This window comes from Urocitellus parryii, chromosome 9 (genome assembly GCF_045843805.1).
Source record: "Urocitellus parryii isolate mUroPar1 chromosome 9, mUroPar1.hap1, whole genome shotgun sequence".
Taxonomy (NCBI): Eukaryota; Metazoa; Chordata; class Mammalia; order Rodentia; family Sciuridae; genus Urocitellus; species Urocitellus parryii.
In genome coordinates, this window is record NC_135539.1 from 103,289,254 (window position 1) to 103,317,122 (window position 27,869).

Below are 27,869 nucleotides of genomic sequence, written 5' to 3' on the forward strand. Positions count from 1 at the left end.
TAATGTCTGTTAGACACCTTACCTTTATCAGAAAACATATAATATGGTTGTTTTTAAATTCCAGTTCCTAAATCCATTCCGAAAAATTAAATTTTGAATTGTGGAAAGAGTATTTTCAGGGAATTTTATAGCTACTGTCTAGCACATAGATTTGAAGTCGTCTTGTAGTTTGCTGTTTTTGAAATATCTTAGTAAATTTGAACAATAAATTCCTTAAATAATCTTAAATAAATAAATCTACATAGAGGACATATGTATAATACCAAATATGATTACTCTTCCAGTTAGCCAATGGGTTTCATTGAATAAATGCTTATGAGGAGTGGAAAAGATTATTTAAAATTGGCTATGTTTTCATGTTATGGACTGAGTATTTAGAACCATTGTTAAGAGACACAGTAAATTAATTGCAACTTTAATTGCTATTTTTATTGTCTCTAACAATTTGGTATAATCTTATCCTTTATTTGGTTAATTACAATTTTGAGTATACTTGATCAGATGATATTTTATTGACTTGTAATGGTCCATGGTTGTCACTTAAGTGTTCTATGTTCAGTGACATTAAGAGAAAATTCATAGAATATTCTGTTTTTGCTTAGAATGAAGCTGTGAAAGTGAAAACTTTCAGATAATTCTGACTAGCATCTCTTTAATGCATCTGGTATTTTTCACATGAAAAGAGCAAACTGTGTAAGATGATACCAGAAATGACCACAGAATTATTATTAAATTGGGGAACAGGGCTGGGAAGAATCTTAAAACCATCATCAAAGAATAATATTCTATGAATAAAAGCAAGTTTGGCATACTGTGTGTATAGATTATGTACTTGGATGTGTCTCCAAAAAATGTGATTTCTGACACAGAGAAGTATTAATGCTTCAGATTGTTGCCAAACAAAATATGAAGAACCACTTATTCAGACACCTGATCTTTAGAATGCAGCATCGTTTGTAACAATTTTAACGCTAACTAAGTACACTTTGATGAGACAGCATTTAATAAAATGCTCATTAATTTCATCATTAGCAAGGGTATGCTAAGAAGTAAGCCAGTTTCTTATGTCACGCCCAATTAGCATCCCATGCTAGTAATCCCATTAGTATTGTTGAATTCACTAATGGAAAAACTAATGGGCATGCTACCAGGGCACATTAATTGGGCACGACACCAGTTCTGGTTTTAATTATTAAACTACGATAATGAAATGTGTGTTTGTAAAATATTAAAATGTTGAAATAGGGCTGAAGAAAATAAAAGAGTAAGTAGAAGAAAACAAATATAAGGAAAGTCAATCTACAAAAATTCAAGACTAGAAAATAAACTTACCAAATGGTGATGTTTCTATCTGACCGAATTGTCTATAAAAGTTGGGATATTGTCCATGTGAGAAGCACCCCACTCATACTCATGGGAAATTAAAAACTGGTTTTCTTTTTTTTTTACCTTTGGTAACATGAAATTCTGTTTGTCATACATGTTGTCAAGTCCATTATGAGGCCTGACAGAAACCAATTAAATGTGTAGAATGGACATGTTATATCACTGAAACTATTTTAGGGAAATATCAACAGAAATGTTATAGTAAAGATGCTGTGGTTAACATGGTACCTTTCATAGTGTAAATCTTTAGTTTTATTGCATCAGATAATTATCAATATTCTCTTAAGAAAAATGTATAGTACAACTGTTAGATCTAATTAAACATTTTTGGTAATTAAAAAATTTTGCGATATTTTACCTAGCCTTATTTTAGTTTTTAAAAAATATTTATTGGGATGAGGTTTGTTTTTGCCAGATAAATCTACTTTATTAAGTAAGAAATTAATTTATTTTTGTTTAGAAATTTTAGAGTAATTTTGTTTTTTTCTTTAATACATAGTGAATAATATTGGTGATGAAGTTGGAATTTCTTTTAAAATAATTACCATTGTGTTCACCATAACCTAATGAGAAAGGGTTTACTTAGCTCTAAACTGCTAAGGTGGCAGTTTTCCATTTCTTTTTCTTTGTTTCCTTACTCTTGCCTCTTCTTGCTCATCTCTCTTTACGAAATCGATATCTGCCATTTGTAGGTCTTATCCATGTAGGGATAGATTTTTAACTATGGTATTATTACCTTAACTAGGGCTATGAATGTTAGATTTTTAAACCACAAAGTTTTGTGCACTAAATTTAACTCCACACTTAAGTTTAATGTATTAATTACTCACTAATTTTTAATGTGACTCTCATTCCACCCTGTTATTAATAGTTCAGTGAAGGTAAGAACAACTAATTTGCCCCACTTTTCTCTATCTTTAGAAACAATTTTCAGTGCTCTCTAAATTAGTTTTAAATTCTTATTTTTTTCATAGTTCCACCATGAAAAATAAAGCCTAAAATTTTAAATTATAAAACTCAATACCTTTCTGATGAACATAGGATACTCATAATTCAAGTACCTTTGTAAGAGATTCCTATTCCAAAGAGAAGTTTTATTTTTCAGATTTTGGCACTGTGGTCCAGCGATGTACATCACAGGAAAATCAGAATGATGTTGGACATCAACTTTAATGTGCAGTTCTGTTTTAAACATATGCCTTCTTGCATCAGGATCATAATATTGAAATTTGTAAACTGGTTTACAACAAATGAACAAGTGTCTCTGTACCATTGCAGAAACATTCATTCATTCATTCATTCTCTTAAGGGATCCTCAGTGGAAGTTACCACAACTAATGATCATGGTAAACAATATAGCGATGGAAAATGGCATGAAATAATTGCTATTAGGCATCAGGCTTTTGGCCAAATCATTCTCGATGGGAAGTACACAGGTAAGCACTTCTTTGTGTATATAAATAGTTCTATTGATAATAATGGCATTGCCATATTTTTGACTGCTTGTATTTCTAGGTTTCTCCTCTCACCATAATCTCATTAAATTTCATCCAAATTGCTCTCAAAAATTTCTTCTGAATATTCCTAAAATGATTAAGTTTATCATCTGGTTTCTCTTTCATAGAGGGGCTTCACTAAAGCAAAATCAAGAACTAGATCACTGGTGGTCACTGTAGCTTGCCTATTCTCTAAAATTTGCAAGGGCTTTTAGTTCTCTTGCATGTTTTAGTCAGCTTTTTTGCTGCTGTGACTAAAAGACCTGACCAGAACAATTAGGGGAGAAAATATTTATTTTGGGGCTCATGGTTTCAGAGGTCTCAGTACACCGAAGACTGGCTCCATTCCTCAGGATCTGAGATGAAACATCATTTGTGAACAGTATGGTGGAGGAAAGCATCTCAGGATATTATCAGGAAGCAGAGAGAGACTCTACTCACAAGATACAAATATATACTGCAAAGCCATGGGCCCAGTTACCCATCTCCTCCAGCTATGCCCTACCTGCCTTCAGTTACTACTCAGTTAATCCCTTTGGGGCATTAATTCACTGTTTGGGCCAATGCTTACATAACCAAATCATTTCACCTTTAAAATTTCCTGTGTTGTCTCACATGTGTGCTTTTGGGGGACACCTCAGATCCAAACCATAACACTTGTGTGACTTTGGCTTCCAGAAGGCAAAGAGAGTAAAACAGTTATCTGCATTTAGAGATGAGGAAATCAAACCTCAGAAAAGTTAAATAATTTCAGTTTATCCAGTTGATAGAGGCATTCTTTGCACACATACCCTGTCTTTGCACATTTTATTTTTCTTCCCAGCTTACTTCCACTAGTGTCCTCATGTAACTATAAGAATTATTTTACATGACTAATGATGTAGGCTTTTAATTAACTCATTTAGAATATGTGTAATTTTTTTTGAGTGCCTACTATGTCCCAGGCACTACTGTAGATACTTTGGATACTGAGAGCAAATAGAATTTTTTAGAGTTTACATTTTGTGGGGGAATTGGATGAAGGTAAAAGATAGAGTAAATAAAGATTAAACAAGTATCAAATGGTGATAGATCCTGAGAATGGACAAGCAGGGTAAGAGGGAAAGTGTATCTGTTTTTATGGGTCTGAGCATCAGTGTTAGAGGTATACATGTGTGCTGGAAGGAATGTTAAATAATATATAGAACTGTTAGGGAAGACCTCTTTGAGAAGGTGGTATTTGAGCAGAGACCTAAAGGGAAGAAGCAGTGACCCAGGCAAATGCCCAGTGAAAGAATGTTTTGAACCAAGAGCACAGCATATATCAGAGCCCTGTGATGGGAGCCTACCTTAGGAGGCATGTCACAGACCAATAACAACCATTTGGGAAAGAAGGAGTGAAAGGATTAGTGATGGGACATGAGGTCAGAGGCTAAATAATATAGGGCCTTGAGGGTTTTTACATAAAAGGAAATCTTTGGAGGATTTTGAGAAAGGAGTAATATATATATATATATATATATATATATATATATATATATATATATAATTTCTTTGGAAAGATCACTTCTAGCTTCTCTGTTCAGAATAAGGGCAAAAACATGGACATGGAGTCCAATTAATAGACTTCTACAATAACACTCTGTTAACTCAGGCATAAAATAATGGTGACTGAAACCAGGGAGGTCACTGTGGATAAAATAAGAAGTGGTCATATTCTGGTTATATTGAACATGTCAAATTAACAAGATCGGATAATGAAATTGAGGAAGAACAAGAGCTCACAAACTACAACCTGTGGACTAAATTAGTTCATACCTGTTTTTATAAATAAAAGTGTATTAGATCATAACTATACCCATTCATTTATGTTTTTATCTATGACTACTCGTTGCTGAATAGTCTACAAAGATACCATCTGGCCCTTAATGGTGATTGCTAGTCCTGAAAGTAACGTGGTTGCCAGGTATGGGGCCTGCGTGACTGGAAGAATGTAGTGGCCAAAATGATGGTGTGCAAGACGGTGAGAGAAGAAAGCTTTGAGATGTTCAGAGTTCATGTTTTAGCATGTTCTATGCTAGGTATCCATGGATATCCAAGTGGGGATACCAAATAGGCTGTTGGACATAAAATTATGTATTTGGAAAAGAGGTCCAGACTGGGAATACAATCAGGATTTGTTGGCTAAGGATGTTATTTAAAACCAGGGGATTAGATGTAGGTAGGGCTAATTCTTGTGTGTTGGTATCTGTAAAAGTTATAGCAATAAACTTTCTCTTTCCTCCCAAAGAAGGAGGGAGGTAGATAAAAATCATAATGGGGAGTTACTATTACTACGAAACAGCTGAGGATCTAGGTCTCTCTGGTCTTTGGCCTTGGTAGTTTGAACTGTTGTTCAGTCTACCATTCAGCCCCCTGGAGGACGCTGGGAGTCCAACTAGGTAGAGAAAGGAAGAGGTCCAAGAAAGAAGGAGATGGTTATTTCAACATCAGGAAGGGAATCAGTGAAGAAAAGTAGGAACAAACCCGGAGGAAGAAGAATAAAAACAGGGTAGTGTCCCAAAGCTGGGTGAAAGTCTATCACTTGTTAACTTGGGAGAAATAGATTAACCTGCTAAAGTTGGGGTTCTGATCTCATTTTCTGCAGGTTCCTCCACCTCCCTGAATGGTAGTAGTATAATTGGAGATAATACAGGATTGTTTGTGGGAGGGCTGCCGCAAGGTTACACCATCCTCAGGAAGGATCCCGGTGAGTTTAGTAAGGTATAGAATTATATGTTGTCACCAAAACTTAGAATAGAATCAATGTAACATTACTTCAAAGTGTGAATAAGTATTGTTTGCTATCTCATGTTGTGTTTTTCATCCATATTTCAAAAATTTCCCTTAGGCTTCTTCTTTGTTAAAGAAACCATGTATTTGTATTTATCTTGTTAGTACCCATTGCTTGGTGTAAAATTTGAAGTTCAGTAATGTTTGCTGAAATTAATTACACTAATTTCACTCAAATATATATTATTTTAGGACTTACGTAAGAATTTTTCTAAAATTATAAATTCATTGTAAACAGTGCAAATGTAGACGTGTAAGCCTGATTTGTACAATAGAGTGAGGAAGATTCTCTGACCATCACTAAACCAGTCCCTATTCATAGATGATGGACATATGGTCTTTGTCACAATAAAAGGTTGTATTGATATGTAAACAGATAACTCCAACCAAATGCCACAAATACCATAATTGAGGTTTTAACAAAGCAATTTTCCTATTTTATGGACAAGAGAACAAAAGCATTTTCTAAAAATTACCTAACTAAAACTAACATGAACTGAACCTTAGGCAGAAAATAACCCCCCTTAGTGTTTCTAGGGTCTTTCCCAAGTCCTCATTGAGAATCACAATGTGCTCTCCATACCACAAATATCTATTAGAAATTTATAGCATAGATGTCACAAAGATAAGTATAACTTGTCGATGGCTGGTGGTATTCATAGAATCATGGAGAAGAAGATCAAAAGGCATATAGAGCTTTTGGTGAGGTTTGGGGAGTAGTATGGTTATTAGGAAATGCTCTAGCAGAGAGGGGATTTTCATTACCTAATTTAGACTGGTAGAGAAATTCCTTTAAGATGCACATACATATATAACATTTTTAAAAAATTTTGTTCTTTTGCCTTTAGGACAATGACAGGTCCAGATACCAAAAGAAAAGAATACCATTCTACTGAATTACTCTACCATACAGGACACATCTCCATTAGAAATAATTGATTTCATGTTGTGTATATAATTAAATAAATTGATTGTTTGATTGATTGATTATAGTGCTAGGGATCAAACTCGGGTTCTCACATTTACCAGGCATAAATTGGCCTTGAGATCTTTGCTGGTAAATACTTTCCCTAGAATCAAGTCACAAATTCAAAGCTGAGATCAAGACTTGCATCCACCAAGAAGGACATAGCTTTCAGGAATGTGACCTCATTGTCATGTGCTCTTTTCCTGTTGCTATTTTTTCTTTCTCTCATTAAAACTCTCATCTGCTCACTTTCTCTCCTAGTCTCTGGTTATCACAGATTTGATATACTCATAAACATCCACTTGGTCTGAACAGTTCCAAATTTAAGATCACTGTTATACAAATTCTTAAAAGTGTAATCATATTATTGATTTACTTGGATAATAAATTGATTTGTGATGATGTGGGAACTACACTTTAAACTATATATTCCATAGACACACTTCCTTCAAACCTTAGGTACTTGTAAACATTGTTATAGCACTCTTTAAGGCTTATGGAAGTTGTAATTTCTGTGTTACTTAAAAAGGAAATATTCTTACCAGCACTGTAAAACCAACTTTTTTTTGCATAAATATCTATTTATGCAGATTTGATGGCTTTGAACCAGTGTTAAAAACATAATAGCTACTATTGACCATAGCAGATTGTGTGGTGTTTACATGAATTATTAGAGGTTTACAATAAAATAGGTGTTGAGGGTTATTTGATATTAATGGCACATAAAATTAATTTCTTGAAAAGAATATTTCAAAATACATCATGTGCATTTAATTAATACTTATTAACTTTTTTTCAGAGATAATCCAAAAGAGTTTTGTGGGCTGTCTCAAGGATGTGCATTTTATGAAGAAGTATAATCCCTCTGCTATTTGGGAGCCCCTGGATTGGCAGAGTTTTGAAGAGCGATTCAATGTGTATAATAGCTGGGAGGGATGCCCTGCTTCATTAAATGAGGGTGCCCAGTTTCTAGGAGCAGGTAAGGTTCTAAAAATAGACATCAACTGTTGCTTACCATGTGCATTAGTCTGTTTTCCATCATTAGGACAAAACACCTGGGATCATCAACTTATTTAGGGAAAAGGTTTATTTTGGCTCACAGTTTTAGAGGTTCCAGTCCATGATCAGTTGCACCTGTATGTTTGCACCTGTGCAGGGGAAGCAGCACAGGTGGAAGTACCTGGTGGGGCAAAACCACTCACCTGTCATTAGAAAGCAAAGAATAAGGAGAGTCCAGGGTTCCAGAGTTCCCTTCAAGAGCACCTCCAAGTGACTGAAAACCTCCCACTAGACTCCACCTCTTAAAGTTTTGGCCACCTTGGATTGCACTGCTCTGGGGAAACAGCCCTTTAACACGTGGGACTTTGGGGCATGATCAAGATCCAAACTATAGCAGCATGTGTATTCTATGATTAGCATAATTTAATCTCTCCTGATTACTTTGACCTCCTATGAACTCAGTATCACAGAAATGCCTAGTTGTGTCATAATGCTCAGAAATATAATACCAGTCTCAATGTGTAATATACACTGTAAGATTCCTAAGTATGTATTAGCATGTAACATCTTTGGTTGCCCACACAGTTCTTTGTTTCCATATGTTAGTGTCACAGATGTCTAGTTGCAAACCAGCTGTTTGAAAATAGGAATGCTGTTTTACTTTGAAAGATGTTTCCAAAGAGATTTGTTGACTAGGTTAATTCAAAATACCCGTTTATCTCATTATATAGATGAGCAGTATTCATAAAGTGTAAAATGTCAGCTATATTATGAGTTAAGTAGGCGAGAGAGAGAGAGAGAGAGAGAGAGAGAGAGAGCGCACGAGCGAGAGCAAGTGCTAGCAAGTAGAATGTCAGAGCCATTGCTCCAAAGGCTTCAAGAAAAGGTGAGATCGGGCTGGGGATGTGGCTCACAGGGTAGCGAGCTCGCCTGGCATGCGTGCAGCTGGGGTTCGATCCTCAGCACCACATACCAACAAAGATGTTGTGTCCCCCCCCCCCCCCGAGAACTAAAAAATAAATAAATAAATATTTAAAAAATTCTCTCTCTCTCTCTCTCTCTCTCTCTCTCTCTCTTTCTCTCTCTCGCTCCCCCCCCACTCTCTTTTATAAAAAAAAAAAAAAAAAAGAAAATGTGAGATCTACTTGTTCATGACATACACACCTGTGGCCCAGTCTCTGCCAAGATGACCATGGAGGGGCTGAGCAGTAGCCATAGGACTGGATCATGGTGGCTTGGTGGACACTGCTTACTCTTCAAATAAAAGCCCATCTTGGCCTTCTATATCCCAGCTTTTTTAACTGCTTTCAGAACAGAAAAGGATGTGATATGAATAATGCAAACTGTGTACTTGTTTCATTTTCCTCATCCATACCATTATTTCGTTTTTCTTAAGTCAATGCAATGACTTATCATCAATGCTCCCATGAAACAGTAAGATCTTTAAATGATACAGATGATTACATGATTTTAAGAGAGTAAATGGCTTCATCTTAAAAGCTGTATCAAGTTCATTCTGCCTCTTACATAAAATTACAAGAGGGATTTGATAAGGATGATTTGTACATTCTTTTGTGAGATATTTTCACAATAACAGTATATGTCCTAGAGTCTTACAAAACTTGCAATGCTAGAGATGCTGTTTACACCTACTAACATGTACATATTCTTGTCTTTAAAGGGTTCCTGGAACTTTATTCACACATATTTCATGGTGGAATGGACTTTGAGATTTCCCTTCAGTTCAGAACAGACCAGTTGAATGGATTGCTTCTCTTCACTTACAATAAAAATGGATCTGATTTTCTTGCTGTATGTTATTTAATTAAATTTACTTTAAAACATCAGACCCAACTTTGAACAAGATAAACCATGTTTTAGACGAAATTAGACCAAATCAGGATTTCTTTTACTGTTTTATTTTTATTTTCATGTTTTTCCTCTAGTATTTCTTAGTTTTAGAGTCCTGTGAAACATTTTATACTTTAGGATTATAATCACTTTAAAAACTGACAGTTAGTACTGTGAAAATTTTAATTTAAACCGAACAGATATATAAGGTATTATGAAAATTTAATTTTATTTCCCAATATATGAAAAGTATAATCTCTTTATTATCTTTTGATACAGTTTCAAAAGAATATACTTAATATATATTTCATATTATGTCTATGTATATATGACAAAGATATAACACAAGGAACATTTATAAGTGTACCATTCAACCCCTGAACTAAATTATTGTAGTTATTTTGTATCTGTTAGGCTCTCTCCTATCTTGTTTCTCTATCTCCCATCAGAGGCAGTGTGTAATCAGAATAGTGTGTTTATTATTACTTTGAATTTTATAGTTTAAATACCATATATAAAAGTTCAGAAAATATTGTTTTTAAAATTTATAAAAGTGGTTTTATACTCTAAGCAATTCCTGTCTACACTCTATACTGTTTCTGGGTCATTCATGCATTTTCAGGGCCATGTAATATACCTCTGCTCTTTTCTGTGATGCTTTGTTTGTTTCTAGGTGTCTACTATGGTAAATACAACTGCCATGAGCATTTTTAAGCACTTATCTAAATGTATTAAGCAAGTGTAACTGCTTCTCCTTGCTTTTACTAATCCAATCAGTTGCCAACCAAACATAACTATTATTAAAAAGTTGACTTTAGGGGCTGGGATTGTGGCTCAGTGGTAAAGTGCTTGCCTGGTATGTGTGAGGTGCTAGGTTCAATCCTCAGCACCACATAAAAAATAAATAAATAAAATAAAGGTACTATGTCCAACTACAATTAAAAAAAAGTTGAATTTATAAGAGAAGTTCTTTACAAATACTGACCTGGAAATAAGAGAAAATTATGGACATCTTACCCTCAGATTTTTAATATCTGGGCAAATAGGCAATAAAATGTGTCTTGTGATTTTAGGATTCTAAGGTATTTTCAATTCATAGGTTTTTGCTTTCTAGTTTATATGTCAATTTTGCTAATAAGGTAAATGGAAATTTAACCTTTTGTGACATTTCTTAAAATTTGTGCTTATTTCAAGTATTGTTCTATTGTTTATTATTGGTGTCTTCCTCTGGAATGAGGTTTCTATGAACACATGGACCTCAGCTCTCTTCATTACACTTGTGTCCTTACTGCCTAACCCTTGTCAATTACTACACACACAATAAATATTGTTGGATGGGTACTACTCACATATATGCTCTTTTATTTCCCTGGGTACCCCTCCCTCCCTCCCTCCCTCCCTCCCTCCCTCTCTCTCTCTCTCTCTCTCTCTCTTTGGTGGTGCTGTTGATCAAACCCAGGACCTTGTACATATGAAGCAAGCACTTTACCAACTGAGCTATATCTCCAGACCCAGGAGTAACTTTCTTTAACCTCATATGTCCCTTCCATTGTGCATGTTAGCCTTTCTCCTTGTAGAACCCTCCACGAATCTCCATAAGGCTTTTTTATTTGGGGAGTAGGGTGGTACCAGAAATTGAACTCAGGGGCACTCGACCACTGGATCTCTGAGCCATATCCCCAGCCCTATTTTGTATTTTATTTAGAGATGGTCTCATGAGTTGCTTAGTACCTTGCCATTGCCGAGGCTGGCTTTGAACTTGCCATCTTCCTGCCTCAGCCTCCTGAGCTGATAGGATTATAGGTGTGTGCTACCATATCTGGCTCCATACTTCTTTAAACCTTACTTTAAATCTTCCCAGATTTCTAGGGAATAAAATGCATGTCTGGTCTCTGTTCCTGTGGTACCTCATCCATATGTTAGTTATTGAATTGGTACTGTATGTTTACCTCTGCTATTAATGTGATTCCTGGGAACCATGTTTGTCTTAGAGCAGCAGGTATGTGAACATAGTTAGGGATTCAGCATTTATTGAATGAAGGGCAATTAAATGAATGCTTACCTGAAGTACTTCATGAATATGATATTTATATAGAAAAACATAATAATTTTATCTGGTCTCTTTTATTTGCACAATATTTTTACTCTCCTATGGTAGCTAATTGAACTTTTAATGAAATAAAAAACATGATAGGTAAAATTATCATACGACATTTGAAAGAACACATACAAATATATTTCCTTTACTACGAAAATTTGAGTGAGATATGTTTGCATTAGGAAATGTCAAATTAATCTGGAAGAATACACATAAAAGCAATTATGTTAGAGATTTAGAATAAAGCTGAAATATTGAATCAAAATATATCTTACAAATTTGAAATTGAGTTCAATAACCAGTTAAAATAAGCTTCATCGAGCTTGACATTTCATTTTCTTATTGTCTTGTCATATTTTCTCCAAAATTAAATTGACATATGAAGTAGTATTTTCCCATTTTCTAAAAACTCAAATATAGAGTCATAGTTCAAGCTGTTCTTTTATCTTCAATTGTTCAGTCACTTATCCTAGGATTTAATCTTTTAACTATGCTTTTATAAAAAAAGCTTAATCGGACATAATATCACATCACAAAATACAATCATTACTGGGTATGAATTTGTCGTTCACATTACAACATTGTTCATGCCAATAGTAAACTTTCAAAGTATTTCACTCCAGTTCTACTTAGGGTACAATGAAACACTTTTATAGAGTTGCTTCAGGGAAAGTTCTTCCTTTTCTTCAAGAAATTAAACTTCTGTTCTCTTCCAAACTGCCCTTCTGCAGCCGTTGTATAGTCCTATTTTCTTTTTTAATATGAAATACAGGTGGAGCTGAAGAGTGGAACGTTGAGCTTCCGGTTAAATGCCAATCTAACCTTTGCACAAGTGGATCTATGGCTAGGACTGACCTACTGTGATGGAAAGTGGAATAAAGTCATTGTTAAAAAGAAAGGCTCTGTCATAGCAGCAAGTGTGAATGAGCTGATGGAGCATTCAGCTGGTTCCAGAGCTGAGCCTCTGCTGGTGGATTCACCTGTCTATGTGGGAGGAATCCCACGGGAGCTGTGGAACTCTTACAGGCAGTTGAGTTTGGAACAAGGTAAATTCCCTCTAGTGAAATCCACAGGCTGATACGGCCCTGGTTCTGCCAAATTTGATGGTTCTGTGCTTAAAGATATGGCGATAAACTGAGGCTCAAATGTAGACACACCAGCACCCTCTCCCTTTTATGGAGAATTTTAAGTCCTAAAAACAACCATGAAATACTTCTAGAAATAGTTTTCGTATGCTATCATACAATTTATAATCATTATATTTATTCTAACATGTCCTCAGCAAATATACTTGTTATATACATACATAAAAGTAATTATATACATATTACATGTCATATTGTTTATATTATTATGTGACTATAATTCACATATTATACATAATACTATAAATATATTTCCTCCCACATTTTCCATGAAAACACATGTGGTTCTAGTATTTTTTTTTTTTGGATACTGATAAGTATATACATTTTCATATTAAAAAATGAAATTGGTAGGCACAATTAGCAATAATGGCAAATTTATTTATTTTTCTCTCTGAATAAATGCAAATTGTTTACATCCTTTCATCACTACAGTTTTCATGCAGAAAAGAAACACATGAATGTGTGGGTTTATTTGAATTCCAAACACTTGAAAAAATTTACATATTGTTGATTATTAATAACTATCAGAGAAAGGAAAGGGTATTATTTATAACTAAAGCAAAACTTTAACTCATGTAAGTTTGAAGGTAATTGAGACATTATTAACTTAAAAAGCTAGCCATGTCTGAGTGCATTGTGTATGGCAGGCATGGTTCTGAGAGCTTTGATTGAGAAGTGAGTTGGTTCTTCTTAAGAAGCTCTTGAGTTAGGCACTGCTATTCATGGTATCATCTGTTTTACAGATGAGGAAACTGAACAGTGAAAGAAAAATAGCTTGCCTAAGGTCAGGTGGCTACTTAGCTGACAGTGAGACAGTAAGTCTCCTAGTCAACTTGGTGTCACTGTCCATTCTCCTGATTACAGTTAAGCATTCCCATTTAGGGATCATTGGGTGCTGCTCCTCTCTCAAATGGAGAGAGCACTGTAATACCTAGAGTGTGACCAAGCAAGCTCTCATGTAGAAAATATTCTCTGTGTCTTTTAAAATCTATGTACCGTGAATGGTTAAAATTTCCATGAAGCAGTCTTTGCCTATTTGGTAAGTACATAAAGATTTAAATGCCTTTGAATAGAAAATATATGGCAAGCTCTAAGGAGACTTTTAGAAGGGTAGTAGTAAGGAGTTAATGAATAACTGGGGTGTAAGACAGTAATGACATTTTCGAGGCACTTAAGAGATAACAGCAGCTAAAAATATTACATTCATATAAGAGCTTCTCCAGGTTTTCAGGTTTCTGAGGTTAGAAAGAACTTGAAAACTCTTTGTATGAGTGAGATATTTGATCCTGTTTATATCTAGGGGAAAAAAACACACCTATCTAGGCTTGTGCTTTTGAATTACGCCTAAACCCATAATTATTGATTGTCCTGGAGACATGGATAAAGTGAAATTGTAAGATAATAATGACAGAAGTTTAAAACATCAACACAGACCCAAGGGGAATCATTTTACCCACACTAGGACTAAGTCGATGATACTGAAAGATATTTTATTTATGGGTAATACTAAATTTTTATCATTGCAGTATCATTCATATCGGTGGTTCTCAGACCACTGATAAAATATTAAAGAATGGTGGCAGGAACACAGGAAAAAAATTGAAATTAGCTCTTATTATTAGTAGTATTCAAGATGCACTGGAATCACATGCCTTTTATTTTAAAAGGCAGATTTTGAGACCCCCATTCTTAACATTCTCACTCAGATGCTTTGAGAGACACTGATCTCTATAAGTAACTGAATACTCTATATAGACATCAAGGAAAATATTCACAATACAGGGGTGGAGCATGCAGGTAGTCAATTACAATTAAAATGAATCATGTTCACTTAATGTATTTCTTTCAATCCACTATCAATAGCCTTCAAAACCTTTCTTGCTCCTTTTCTAAGCTTCTTAATTAGCACCTTTTTCTCAGTGGCTCTATTTTGCTATCATATTAGTGCTATTTTAACTTATCAATTAATGTTATGATCTTCCTTTGAGTCAAATGAAAAATTAATCTCCTCTCCATTTTGAAATTCTGGGCAACATAATTTTCTGAAACTGTAAGACCTCAGATCATGGGTGCTTGTCTCCTTAGAACTATCACTTGGGACCATCATTGACATCTAGGTTGGGCATGACTGGGCCATAGCATACAGTGTCATGGGCTATGTTCTGCCCAAAGTTTCCAAAGGACAAGAAGGGAGTGGGGACTGGAACCCAGCCTGATTGTCAAGCCAAGTGCACTAGTGCAGGGCTGCCTTCCCTAATGAAGGGCTACTATTTTTCTGATTTGCTAACCCAGAACTCTTTTGGTTCTCACAAAGGCAGGGGAGCAAGAAAAGAAGTCTCCTCCTCTCACAGCATGCCAGTGAGTGCCCATTCCCTTTTACCCCACTACTTCTACTACTCTTCTTCTTCTTTTTCTTTTTTTGTACTGGGAATTGGATCCCAAGGTCATGTACATCCCTGAACATCCCTGGTCTTTTTAATTTTTTTTTTTTTTTGAGACAGGGTCTCACTAAATTACTCAGGCTGGCCTTGAATTTATAATCCACTTGCATCAGCCTCCTGAGTTGCTGGGACTACAGGCATCTGCAACTGCCCCTTTTTGTCTTCTTCATGTCTCACTCAAATTTTGAAGTTATATAGAATCAAAAGTCAAAGTTCATTTGACTCAACTCTGGTCACCACCAGGATACCATGAGAAAGATCCCACAGAACTCTGCAGCAGCATCTTCAAGGTCTGAGGCTAGAGGACCATGATTCAGAAGGATTCATACTTACAAACACCATTTTATAAGTATCTGAACTTTTCTTTTCAGCTGCAAGTTGAAGACTGCCATCTCTGTGGCCTTCTCCAAATTCCAAATTCCGTCTTGTGAATTAATTTGTATGATATTTTGCTTTTAATTCCCTAATTTTAAAAAATTGTATGGAAATACAAATAGCATGAAACTTACCCTTGTAGCCAATTTTAAGTGTTCAGTGGCAACAAAGACATGCATATTGTTGTACAACTATTACCATCATTCATCTCCAGAACTGTTTTCATCTTGCCAACCTGAAACCCTGTATTGTAAAGTGACATTTCTTAGAATAGCACTTACTTGCTTGCCAAAGTTGCCTCTTCCTGGTCTCTCTTTGTTGGCAGGAAAATTTGGGTACAGAGACATTAGGTAACTCAGTTATGTGCCATCAGAAAATTACTGCTGATAAAAGTTTAGAAATCTTAGCTTCTGAATTTTCCAGCAAATGCTTTTGTACTCAGCTTTACTGCTTTCAATTCAATTCACCCAACTTATTTAGTGTCTACTGTCAGTATGAGCTAGACTAGTAGTATTGATCAGTTGGGCCTAAAGGAATGTGAATAATAGAAAAAAGCATTTTAAAGGAAATAGCCTGTAACTTAATGTGTTAGAAGACATAATAAGACATTATATAAATGCTGAAGAGAACAATATGGTCATTTTAATCTTGAAAAGAGCTAACCATGTATTTGTGGCCTTTCAAACTCAACAGTGCTTTGTTCAAAGAGAGCAAGTGTGTATTCTCTAGCAATCTCAAACTCAGTTCTGTGGTCCCAATTTTGTGCAGATTCCTGGGAAGAGTTGTGCCAAACTTCACTGATCTGATCTGTTTAGATAAAATGGCATGTGATTCAAGGCAGGAGTTGTTCAATCACTGACTCCATGCATTGCATATATTCAAGGTTCATATTTGAGTTTTGTATATTCAAGGTGATGCCCAGCAATAGCTCTCCTCTACACCAGTTTAACTGGGGCTGCATTTCATACCTCTGAAATGATTATTATGCAACTCATGGCCATGTCTAAGGATTGTAATATATTTTGAATCTATATTCCGCCTATCCTGCACAACATCTTCAAAGTGTGTTTTCTTTCCACTGAGCTGGTTGCATAATTGTGCTAATTCAAATATTATGTTTTGGCACTTAACAATGCTGATTTATATAGTAACCTAACTTTCCAGAATTGAAGGACATGTGGCTACAGCCTTACCAGAATATGTAATAGCCTAAATTTTATTTTATAACAAGAAATAGGATTCAGAAAATGTAAGCCTAAAGAGGTTTTTTTTAAAAAAATGCTTTCTGATATCAAAAGTTGAATTGCAGTTATCCATGTATAGATTTTCAAAATAGCAGAAAGACGAATATTTTCTTCTGACAACTTAACCAGATGAAAAGCAGAGCCATAAAGGATTTCCAAAAGAAGACACGAAAGTTTAACAATTGTCTCTAATCTCTCCCTCCCCGCAAAACGTAGCACTGCAGAGGACAAAAATGATTGGTAATTAATGGCTCAAGCCCTTTATGTGATACTAATCCCTTACTATTTGCTAGGTTTCGGTGGTTGCATGAAGGATGTTAAATTTACACGGGGTGCTGTCGTTAACTTGGCATCTGTGTCCAGCAGCGCTGTCAGAGTCAATCTGGATGGATGCCTATCAACTGACAGCGCTGTTAACTGCAGGGGAAATGACTCCATCCTGGTTTACCAGGGAAAAGAGCAGGGTGTTTATGAGAGTGGTCTCCAGCCCTTTACAGGTAATGTGGAACTCCTCTAAATTAAATGTCCCATGTCTCCAATTTTTCTCCTCCCCTGCCAACGACCCTTCAGTAGTTAATCTGAGAACTAATTTAATCTTTTTACTTCTTTTTTTTTTTCACTTAAGAACACCTGTATCGAGTGATAGCTTCGCATGAAGGAGGGTCAGTAGACAGTGACTGGAGTCGGGCACGCACAACAGGAACAGGTGAATACTAGTTACCTTAAACAAGTGTGTGTGTACACGTAGGCGCACGTCTGTGCATGTACAACAAAGGAAAGGCTATTACCCTGAAGTAGAAATATTTTTGTAATCTTGCCACAGTGAATACCTTGGTTTGGAAAGTTTAATGACTAAACTATTTTTATAGATCAGTGCTTCTGATTTTTATAGAATATAGTATTTGCTAATGCTGGGTTTTATCATATTTGGATGCAAACTTCACCAATGGTATTATGTCCAAGGATAAGGAAAGCTTTCAGACTGCATAGGTCTTAAGCATCTGAGGGCAGAGGCCAGGATTACCATCAGATGGGGTGATATCTTGACTCTCTTGCAGACAGCACATTTGAACTAGGACCTGGTTGGAAGCAGTTGCATCGGTTACCACATAATTGCAGATGTTTCCTATGGTGTTGGCTATTAGGATCTTAGAATGACTCTCATGGGAGAGAAATTGCTGATCAGTTGAATTGTTTTGAATTGGAAGAGAAACTTCTAGGAGATAGAATATTGTAGATCTCATCTGATACAATTGACTAGAAAATGTTTTGTACAATTTTTACATAATAGCATCACAGGAAGGTGTTCAACACAAGACTTTTGTAAATCAATAGCATTCTACCATTTTGAACAAAATATCTGTCAGAAAAGCAGGCATATCTTCAAAAATTTGCCATCAAGTAACATTTTTTTCTAAAGATACATTTTTTCACGTCTTTTGAGGAATCTTCTTAATTTAAAAGATAATTTAAAAAATACTGTGGTGGGCTACTAACGATAACTTTCAAGGCTGTCTTCTGGTTTCCCAGAAGAGGACCACTTGAAATGCATTTCAAGGATGATTTAAATTATCATCTATTTATACGCCAGACAGTGAACCTAATGATCTCTTAAAATCTATTTCAACTTCAGAGCTGAGAGAAATATCTAGTACAAAGTATTCATTTGTTACTGACATGTTTTCTGCCCCAGTTTCAGAGTCCTCTACTTTCTTAGCAAATATATTATAAAGCCTGCTTTTGACTATGTCAATAATTTAAACAGGTATCTAGAAAGTGCATTATTTACATAGCTTTTGTCCCCACTTGAGTACCCCACTGAGAAAGTATGCAAGTTGAGCTCTGAATTTATAGTGATGATCTGACCACAGAGTCTTGTGCCATAAATTCATATTTACAATCTGACCACAACACTGAGCAGCTACATGCTCCCAAGGGTTGGAGAATAATTGCACTATTTAATTATTTTTGAGTCAGTTTTGCTCTGTCCCTTATGAGAAGACCATCTGTTAGACAGTGGTGTACTTTGCCCTGTACCACATTTCAGAACTAATAAAATCAACATCTTTCCCATTGTCCCTTTACCTGCCACTCCATCGTGTGGACTGTGTTTCCTATAGGTGCCTGTGGTGTATTAACGACACAGAGAGTGGCTTTTTCCCTCTCTGTTTCCTCTCCTGCTTTTTGTTCACTCTGTTTTCCTGAAAGCCATCCTGTTTTATTGGTCTGAACAGTAAAGTCGGAGAAGGAGGATATTTGATGTGGGAAAACTAAAGTGATCCTCCATCGACAGGGCTCAGGAGCCCATGAGCAGCCAGAACAGGTCTCATCCATCATCCTGCCACAGAGGTCTTTGGGCTCTTTGTGTCTCCAGTGCAGTCAGCTGTGATGAAGTTGTTACTGATCAGATCTGTAGAAATATCTAATAAATAGTTAAAGGTTATGGATTTTTGAAATTAGGAGGCTTAGCTTATAAGTGAGATTTTACACTTCCTTCAGACTCATTTTGTGTTATTGTTTTGGAAAGAATGACTCTGAAAATGATTTGGGGGGGATCTCAAGGGCACTAGCTTGCCTAGCCCCCCAAATTCAATAAAAATACTCCACATCTTAGCTGGTAGAACTTTGCTTCTTTAAAATTAATTTGAGTAACAATCGAATTTGGGCCAGAAATTTCAAGTACCACACAATCACATGTGTGACATTTTGGGACCAATACACAGAAGATATAAAAGTGTCAAACCATTATGTATAATAACAGTCTAATTATCTTGCTTCAGAGGGGTACATCATAATATTGCTTGAACTTGTTATCTGCCTACCAGCCACCTCCTTCTTTATGAGTGATCTTTAAACATGTCGGATACATTAAATGTTTTTGGAAAACCTGGACTAGACTTAAAAGAATGTTATGTCGATGGAGTTTTGATGGTTTTGAAATATCGCTTAAACTGAATGGCTCAAGATGTGCAGTCATATTAAATCAATGCTGAAAAGTTACAACTCTAATAAATTGTATTTATGCTAATGGTTGGAGTCTGATTTACTGCAGCCATTAAAAGTGAAGAATAGGAGCAATAGTCTTCACAGAACTGCCATTTTCTCTATTTTCTCTTTTATTCTTTCATAGCTCCACAAAGTGTGCCAACTCCCTCAAGAGTCCGAAGCATAAACGGATATAGCATTGAGGTGACCTGGGATGAACCTGTTGTGGTTAGAGGTGTAATTGAGAAGTACATTCTGAAAGCCTACAGTGAGGATGACCCCTACGTACCCCCAATGCCCTCTGCCAGTGCTGAGTTTGTCAATTTCAGTAACCTCATGGATAAAGGTGATTATTCCACGATGGAATAGATCTCATTAACTTCTTTTTGTTTGGATTTTAAGAAAACAAATATTCTACAAATCTTATACTTTAAATATACTGATATTTTGCTTGCTTAAAAACAAGATCCACCATCTAATATGGTAGAAGCCTGGATCTGTCTACCTAGGATGAAAAGCATAATCCTATAATGTGCATGGGCTCTCATGGACAAATTCATTACAATGTTGGTACATTTTCTTTCCCCAGAACATCAGCCTATAGGTGGCTATACCTCTTGAACCTTCACAGATATATTTTGTGGGTCTTGTACATGCATGTAGCTTACCTATTTTACCATGCAAAACTTTACTCTTTGGGACTAGCCCAAGTTCACACCACCATTATTTATTGTAAAATTGCTAATTAAACCTAATTATCTTGAGGTGGAGCAGTGTTAGAGCCCCAGCAGTTTGACTGGCAAATCAGTGAATTGATTTCTCATGGTGCCTTGTGCCATGAAGAAGGATTAGGATGAGATGTACCCATGTAAACCATTTACATATCCCACAATGAAATCTTTGCACATCTAGTAAACAAGCATTTTTCAGCTTTTCTGAAATGCTAAACCTACACTTATATGGGAAACCAAAGTAAGACTTAAACCAAAAAAAGTAAAATGCATCAAATTGGGGAGAAAAAAAAAAGTTCTATGAAAATAATGTAACTTGAGTCATTATATGGATGTTAGAATAACTTAAATATCTTTCTTCTTTTCGACATTTGTGTTGCTTGATCCCTTGAGTCTTTACTTCCTGCTTTAGAATTTTTAGAATCTATAACTTAAATCCCTGAATGTGACCAATTAAAAAAATCATACTCTCTACTTCTTTTATCGCTTTTACCCTCTTGGTAAAAACCCAAGCTGATGAAGTCCATAGCTTACTTTTTTCCACATTGTGTGTGACAGCAAAGCAAGCTGACAAATATCAAGGAGTTGTCATTGAAAATGTTCCATCTCAATTTCAAATGGGCCTTTGATATTGACCCCAATCCTACCATGCCTTTATCATAAGCTCCTTGTCCCATTCTCCTCTGTAAATATATTTCTCCAAGCTATCCAAATGTTAACCTTCCTTCCTCATCCTACTCACATGATGGTTTTATATTTTAGATCAAATTAGATACCATGGAGTAAATCAGATTCTGATATATAGGACTTTTGTTACATTCTTTTTACCAAAGGTATGTATTAGGTATATTTCTGCCCAATGAGAATTTTATCAAGTGTTTAATGAATCAATAAATGCTAAAAGATATAAAACCATTTTTGGCATATGGTAAGTATCTGCTATCATTTTATTTTCATTATTTATTTTTATTTTTTTCTATCTTTTTTTCACAGAGTTTCCTTTTTCCTATCAAAAATAAAACCTTCATAAATCCCCTAGACCAACTCTATCATTTCAGAGATGTTACTGATAGCTAATCTTCCTTTCACTTATATTTTTAATCTCTCTCTGCTGCATTAGAGCATGGCCTTAGGAGTATCAGTATCAGCTTATTATTATTACTAAAATTATTATTAAATGCATCAATTTATTATTAAAGAAAATTCTCTGGCCTCCATTTCTCCTGCTGAATCAGAAACCCTAGGCTGTAGATTACCATTTCTTATTTTAACAAGCTCTTAGCTGATTCTGATGCATTCTAAAGTTTGAGAACTTATGGCTCTGGTAATTCTTCACAGGATCATTCAAATTCTGACTATTTGCTAAAAGCAAACTCACCAAGCCATCACAACAAACCTCTGTTCAAATAAATTCCCCTCCAGTTTTGCTCTCTCTCTGCTCTTCCCAGACTTCCTGCTAGTGGGAAGTATGTAGGAACATTGATCATGTTCTTTCACTTCATCTGGCTTCTGCTCACTCCTTTAGCTATTTTTACATAAGCAAAGAACAGTTTACAACCCTCATCCTCACCACTCTACAGCATTCTACACACCAAATTTCTCACTATTTCTTGAAATATTTCTTCTGTGACTCTTTTTTTCTGAATCCTGGTTCTTGGTGCCCCCTGCCACCCTTTTTCTTAATGTTTTTTGCTTATTCCTTGATTACATTTTGGAGAGTCTCAAGATTTAGAACCGGACCCTGTTCTCATCCCCAGACCCCTCTTTCTCCAGATTTGTTCCAGAAACCTTATGGATTCGTAGAACATAGAGATGCTTCACATTCCAAATTGCATCTCACCTAGACATCCAAATGGCTGCATCCAACAGGCATTTGGACACATTGACATTACCAATTGGATGTCTGTCTGTCTGAATTTAACATACTCAAACTTAAATGTTTCCTCCTGTATCTACAACATCAATAAATAACTCTAGCCAGCATTTTTTTTCAAGTTTGAGTTATTCTTAATGTTTGACCATCTCCTTCATAGCTCATATTCATATTTGCTAATCCATTTTCAATAAAAATTGTTCATACAATTTATTAAGTGTATCCATCTATTTCATATCAATTGGTCAGGCCAGACCACTGTAATTCTTGCCTGAACAACTGCAATATTCATATTTTGCAGCTTTTTTTTTTTTTTTTTTTTTGGCTATCCTAGCCATGAGTCCACTCTGCAGAACAATGTTACCACTCAAAATCTTTCCACTGACTCTTCCTCAATCACATTTTATCTCAGTCTCCCCTTATCTTCTGAATTTCCAACTTTTCCTGTTATAATTAATATGATAAAATATGTGTGTATATGTATAAAATTCTTCAGGGCAGTTCCTGACCATGTTCACAGATAAATCCCTAGAAATGGAACAACTAGAACAAAGACTCTTAAAGCTTTGCACAATCTTGGATTTGGAAGTCAGGCATTAGTACAAATCCCTGCTGCATACTTTCCCTGTGAGTTGGGGACTCTATACATCCTTGTGGACCCTTCTTTAATGCTTTAGCTTGTAAATAAGAGACTAATACTTAAGTAAAATGTTACAAATATTAAACAATATCATATTCTACCTCTAACATGTTTCAGCTATATAACTTGGACAGATCAATTAAACTCTGTGTGCTTCAGATTGCTTATGGGTAAATGAGAATGAAATACAACTACTTATCTCATGGGATCAATAAAAGGAGAAAATGAGTCCAAGTATGCATAAAGCACACAGCACTGTGCTCGACATGGACACTATCAGATGTCTATAAACTGTGTATCCAGTACTTAGCATATGGTAATTTTTTCAAGAAAAGAGTAGTGATTTTTTAGCTGTATTGCTGCCAATTATTTCTCCAAAAGTGTGCGTGAATTAGATTCTACCAGCAAGCAGAATACAGTATTGCACATTTAATTTTCTCCTAATCAACACCATGCTTTATAAGGTAAAGTATGTCAGAATATTGTCATAATTTGAATTTATTTGAAAACCATAGAGATTAAACATTTTCAATATGCATTGAGCACTTATACTTCTATGACAAGTTTAAATAGGTTCATTGTTAGTTTTTCCATTGTAGGAGCACTTTTTTTTTCATTGATTGAAAGTATTTCTTACACTATGAGGAAAAATATGCAAGTTAGTCTCATATGGTGCAAACTCCCCTGAATGTGTCAGTTTTCTTTTAGTTTAATTTGCCTGTTGCACATATTTAAAAAAATATTTATGTGGTTAATATAATATTTAAATTTTGTGTTACTTTCCTATGGGTGATTTGGAAATTTTCCATATGCTCCATTCATGGTAGACTAATATTTGTTTATGTTAAATATAGCAGCTTAATAATAAGCAATACATTCTCTGAAACAGTAATTCTAAATTTAGAGTAAGATCTATTTAGAAACTGGGTGTAGAGAAGCATTTTAAATTAAACCAGTCTCTTCCAAGATTCTGAAAGATATCTATCTCCCTGGAGGAGAGACCCCACCAGATTGGAAACCAGGACAGTGGATGTTTCGATAGTGCATGTGAAGCATGTAAATAGTGTATAGGGGGAAGAAAATTAGAGAAACATTGACTAATTGTTATTTGATTTTTATATACCCAATATGTCAAAAATTAGGGAAAATGTCTCCACTATGAATGCAATTTTGTCAATGTTTTCCTTGAGATATTCAGTTTTTGCTTGCATTTTTAAAAATTACTTTTTGTATTCATTATTTCTATTTTAATCTTAAGAGACATGATGTTTTAGGAATATATCTATAACTTGAGTTTTATAATTCATTTTTAAATTTTAGTAGGGGAGTGTCTCTTCATGTGTATTTTTGCAATTGATATAATTGCTTATATTTCAACTATCATGTTTTAGGCTTTCCAGTTTTTGCTAATTATTTGTTATTTATTTTGTTTTACCATTTAAAAAAAATTCCAGTATGGACTAGGACTTCTTTAACTTTATTCCTCACAAGGAATTATAAAGGTACAAGTGTTGCTCACATTTTGAAAATGGGAAGGCAAGAACATGTGCAGAAGGTAATTTTAAAAATTAATAAAAACTCTGATATGGTCAGGTGGACTTTCATTGTGAAGAATTAGGAAAATGGGACTGTATATGAGCTGAGAGTCATCAGAGCCAACTTGGGTAAATTATCAAAGTTAGGGAATTTCACAATGAAGAAAATAAATACTAGAAAGTGGTATGAAAGGGATGACAACATAGAGAAACAGAAGACTGGGTTTGGTGGAGATGTTAAGGGTATGTAGATTGGTGGCAGTTGCTTTGTCCATTGGTTAAGAAAAGTATCAAAAGAGAGAAAAATAAGTAAAATGAATTTCAGAAATATTTCTTGTTGGTTTTGAAAGTAACCTCCTTTGGAATACTTGAGGTGATTTTTGTCCATATTTTAATATTGAATTAATTTTGCTTGTTAGTGTCTTATTTATTTAACTAAATAATGCAATACATGGGCAGTTTGATATATAGGCAGTTTAAATTCATTGGCTGATATAGAGTTCCTAATCTATTAACTTGAAAACTGTTACCAGAAAATACGTTGATTTTTTTTTCATTGATTTATTTTTTTCTGTTATATGATGAACTCTTTTACTCCTCAAATTTGTGTCTGCCTTCTACTTGAAATATTTAGTCTCACATACACGATCATTCTTTCTGGTAAGAGATAACAGCTTTTCATGTTATGTATTCCATCTGAGGTTGTTTGTTCACTTTCATAGTTCAGAATAAGCTTACAGAGTCAAATCAATCTAGGCTCAAAGTCCATATATGCCACTTATTTGCTGCATGTTATTAGGCAAATTTAAAAACATCCCTATATTTGAATTTCCTCCTGTTCGATTGGGAATAAAAACCTTCTTTGTATTAGGCAATTATTATGACTTTAAAAATAAATTGCTTACATAAAATATTTTTCTCAGAAATGGGCACATAGTAAATGTTCGGTGGATTAGTAGCTATCTTTATAATCTCTTAGTTACAAATTTTGAAGCCTAGGTTATTGCCTGGTAATTGCTTCTTTTTATTTTCTGATTCTTTGGACTATTGATTCTGTTGTTCTTCAGTTGATTATTAATCTGTCTCTTTCCATCTGTTATATGGTTTATATTTGTTTCTCTTCTTTTCCAGCTCACTTTGATACCTGCTGCTTCTAAGTATTCTCAATTTTCATTTCCATCTCTGTTGATTACTACTTACCTTCTATCTCTTGTTTCACAGATTCCAAGTTCTTTAGATCTTATTAATTAGCAACTGATGATTTTTCAGTTTTATAGGTTTCCAGAATAGGATATTTTTTCTGGAATTTAAGGGCTATATTCTCATCTTTTTGAGTTACAGTTTTCCTATCAGCTACAATGCACCCTCCAGCCTCTCCTCCAACACTTCAGCTGCTGCGTCCTTAAACTTGTCTTCAGCCTAGTTGTTTGCACAAGAAAATTAATTTTTTTTCAAATTCTTTTACTGGACAGCCAGTTTCTGCTAATAAAAACCTTCATGGGGATTATGACTGAGTCAATTGAGGTAAATTTGCATTAGAATCACTCACCTTCCTTCTTCTCAGTTTAGATGAAGTAGGACTGTCAAGAGCTCTAAAGCCTTTTGCACCCAGCTAGGGTGGAGGTTTGCCTGAGTTCTGCCTTTCCATGATATCTTTCTAGACATTTCCAAACATTTGATCTTGTGATTGAGATTCTTATAAGGAGGTAGTACACAACCATAAGTGCCCACTGAGCCATTGGGGAACTTTAAAAATACAGATGCCCATGTGTCCCCCATCCCAACTTTTACCTTTGTACAAATCATATGATGTAATTGGTCTAGAATGTAGCCTGGTGCAAGTAATTTTAAATGATCTCAGGTAATTCTGTTGCTCAGCCAGCACTGAGAAATGCTATTAAAAGGAGGAACCGGCAAACATTATTAAAAGGAGGAATTTGATACCAATTGATCAAGTTTCAATTTTATCCAGAAATTCTGATAGCTTCTGCCTCCAAGCTAAAACTAAAAAAAAAAAAAAAAAAAAAAAGTATATTTCTTCATATAATGTGTAAAATACATACTAAAAGTAAAAGATAATATAAGCAAGAAGCATAGGAAAACCAAAATTAAGTGCACTGATTATTGGGAAAAAGTGGGAAATTATGGTCAGAGAAAAGCAGAATGCAAAAGAAAAGGACGTGATTAAAAATGAATATCAATTAAGTGAACTGAAAGAATAGAATAGTGAGACAGAATATTTGCCATTTATGAATTTGGTTACCAGGGGATTAAATGAGATAATTCCCAATAGCAAAGGAGAGTCCAAGGGTTAACAGCCCCACTCAGGAACAAATGGGCCCCTTTGGGCCACAGGGTCTAGATTCTATGCCCTCCCAAGGCCAGAGTTCAGAACCAGGAGCTCTTGAAAGTTCATTTCCTCAGCTGGAGCCTCAGGGTAGAAAGCCCTGCAGTTATCCCTCCTATTTCTATAGACTTGTTGCAAAGGGCTCCAATTAACTCTGTAGCTTTTGCTGATTTTCCTCTGCAGCCCTGTTAACATGCAAAACCTCTGCCCAGGAGACCATCCAGGCATTTCCCCTCAAACAGGGTGCTCAGAAAGTATCTTCACAATTTGTTTTGAAATTATTTCCAGAATGAGTGGATTCAAGTGTTTGCACATATATAATTATTTTTATCCTTAAGATGTTTAAACATGTAAACTTAATTATTAAAATAATTAGCATAGCCCAGAGCACCTGGCATTAGGGTATAGTTGGTATGCAGAAAGTATATTTTATTATTTTATTACTGAACTAAAAATCTAAGAGTCATGTTCCTTCTTCAAGTAGAATAATAAATAAAAATTCTTTACTATAGCTTAACAGATGAACCAATAATAATTTTCAGATGACTCAAATCTAAATTTATGTAGAAAATAAAAAAATTGAATTGATAAGGCAATTGATATTATAGCTTTTAGTACTAAAACTTATTCAGTTCTCATATACAGTAGACTTTAATTTTTACCTGAAAAAAGTGGGTTACATACTGAAGATCGCCCTTTATTTGCTCTCTCTCTTCCATAGTCTTAGTAATAATTAGGTGAATCAATTCTATTGGCTATGAGGTGATTCCCCAGTTGCTTAAGTGTGCTAGGAGATAGAAATCTGCATTTTACCCAGTTCTCTAGCTGATTTTTTTTTTTTTTTTGCAGAGGGTCATGGACCACACATTGAAAAACACTCATGTCAAGGAACAGTCAGGTGAGAAGGGATCATTTTCACCTGTAAGGCTTAATTTATCCCTG

General features: G+C 35.1%; 1 protein-coding gene across 1 annotated transcript in view; it reads left to right on the top strand.

Moving 5' to 3' along the window:
- Nucleotides 1-27,869, top strand: part of Ush2a (usherin) — a 748,724-nt gene that overhangs the window by 307,021 nt on the left and 413,834 nt on the right. Inside the window, exons 22-29 of the mRNA XM_026388000.2 lie at nucleotides 2,696-2,822; nucleotides 5,509-5,610; nucleotides 7,460-7,639; nucleotides 9,341-9,471; nucleotides 12,381-12,654; nucleotides 17,110-17,313; nucleotides 17,442-17,522; nucleotides 19,947-20,147. Coding sequence (XP_026243785.2) covers nucleotides 2,696-2,822; nucleotides 5,509-5,610; nucleotides 7,460-7,639; nucleotides 9,341-9,471; nucleotides 12,381-12,654; nucleotides 17,110-17,313; nucleotides 17,442-17,522; nucleotides 19,947-20,147 — 1,300 coding nt within the window. The remainder of the gene's footprint in view (nucleotides 1-2,695; nucleotides 2,823-5,508; nucleotides 5,611-7,459; nucleotides 7,640-9,340; nucleotides 9,472-12,380; nucleotides 12,655-17,109; nucleotides 17,314-17,441; nucleotides 17,523-19,946; nucleotides 20,148-27,869) is intronic.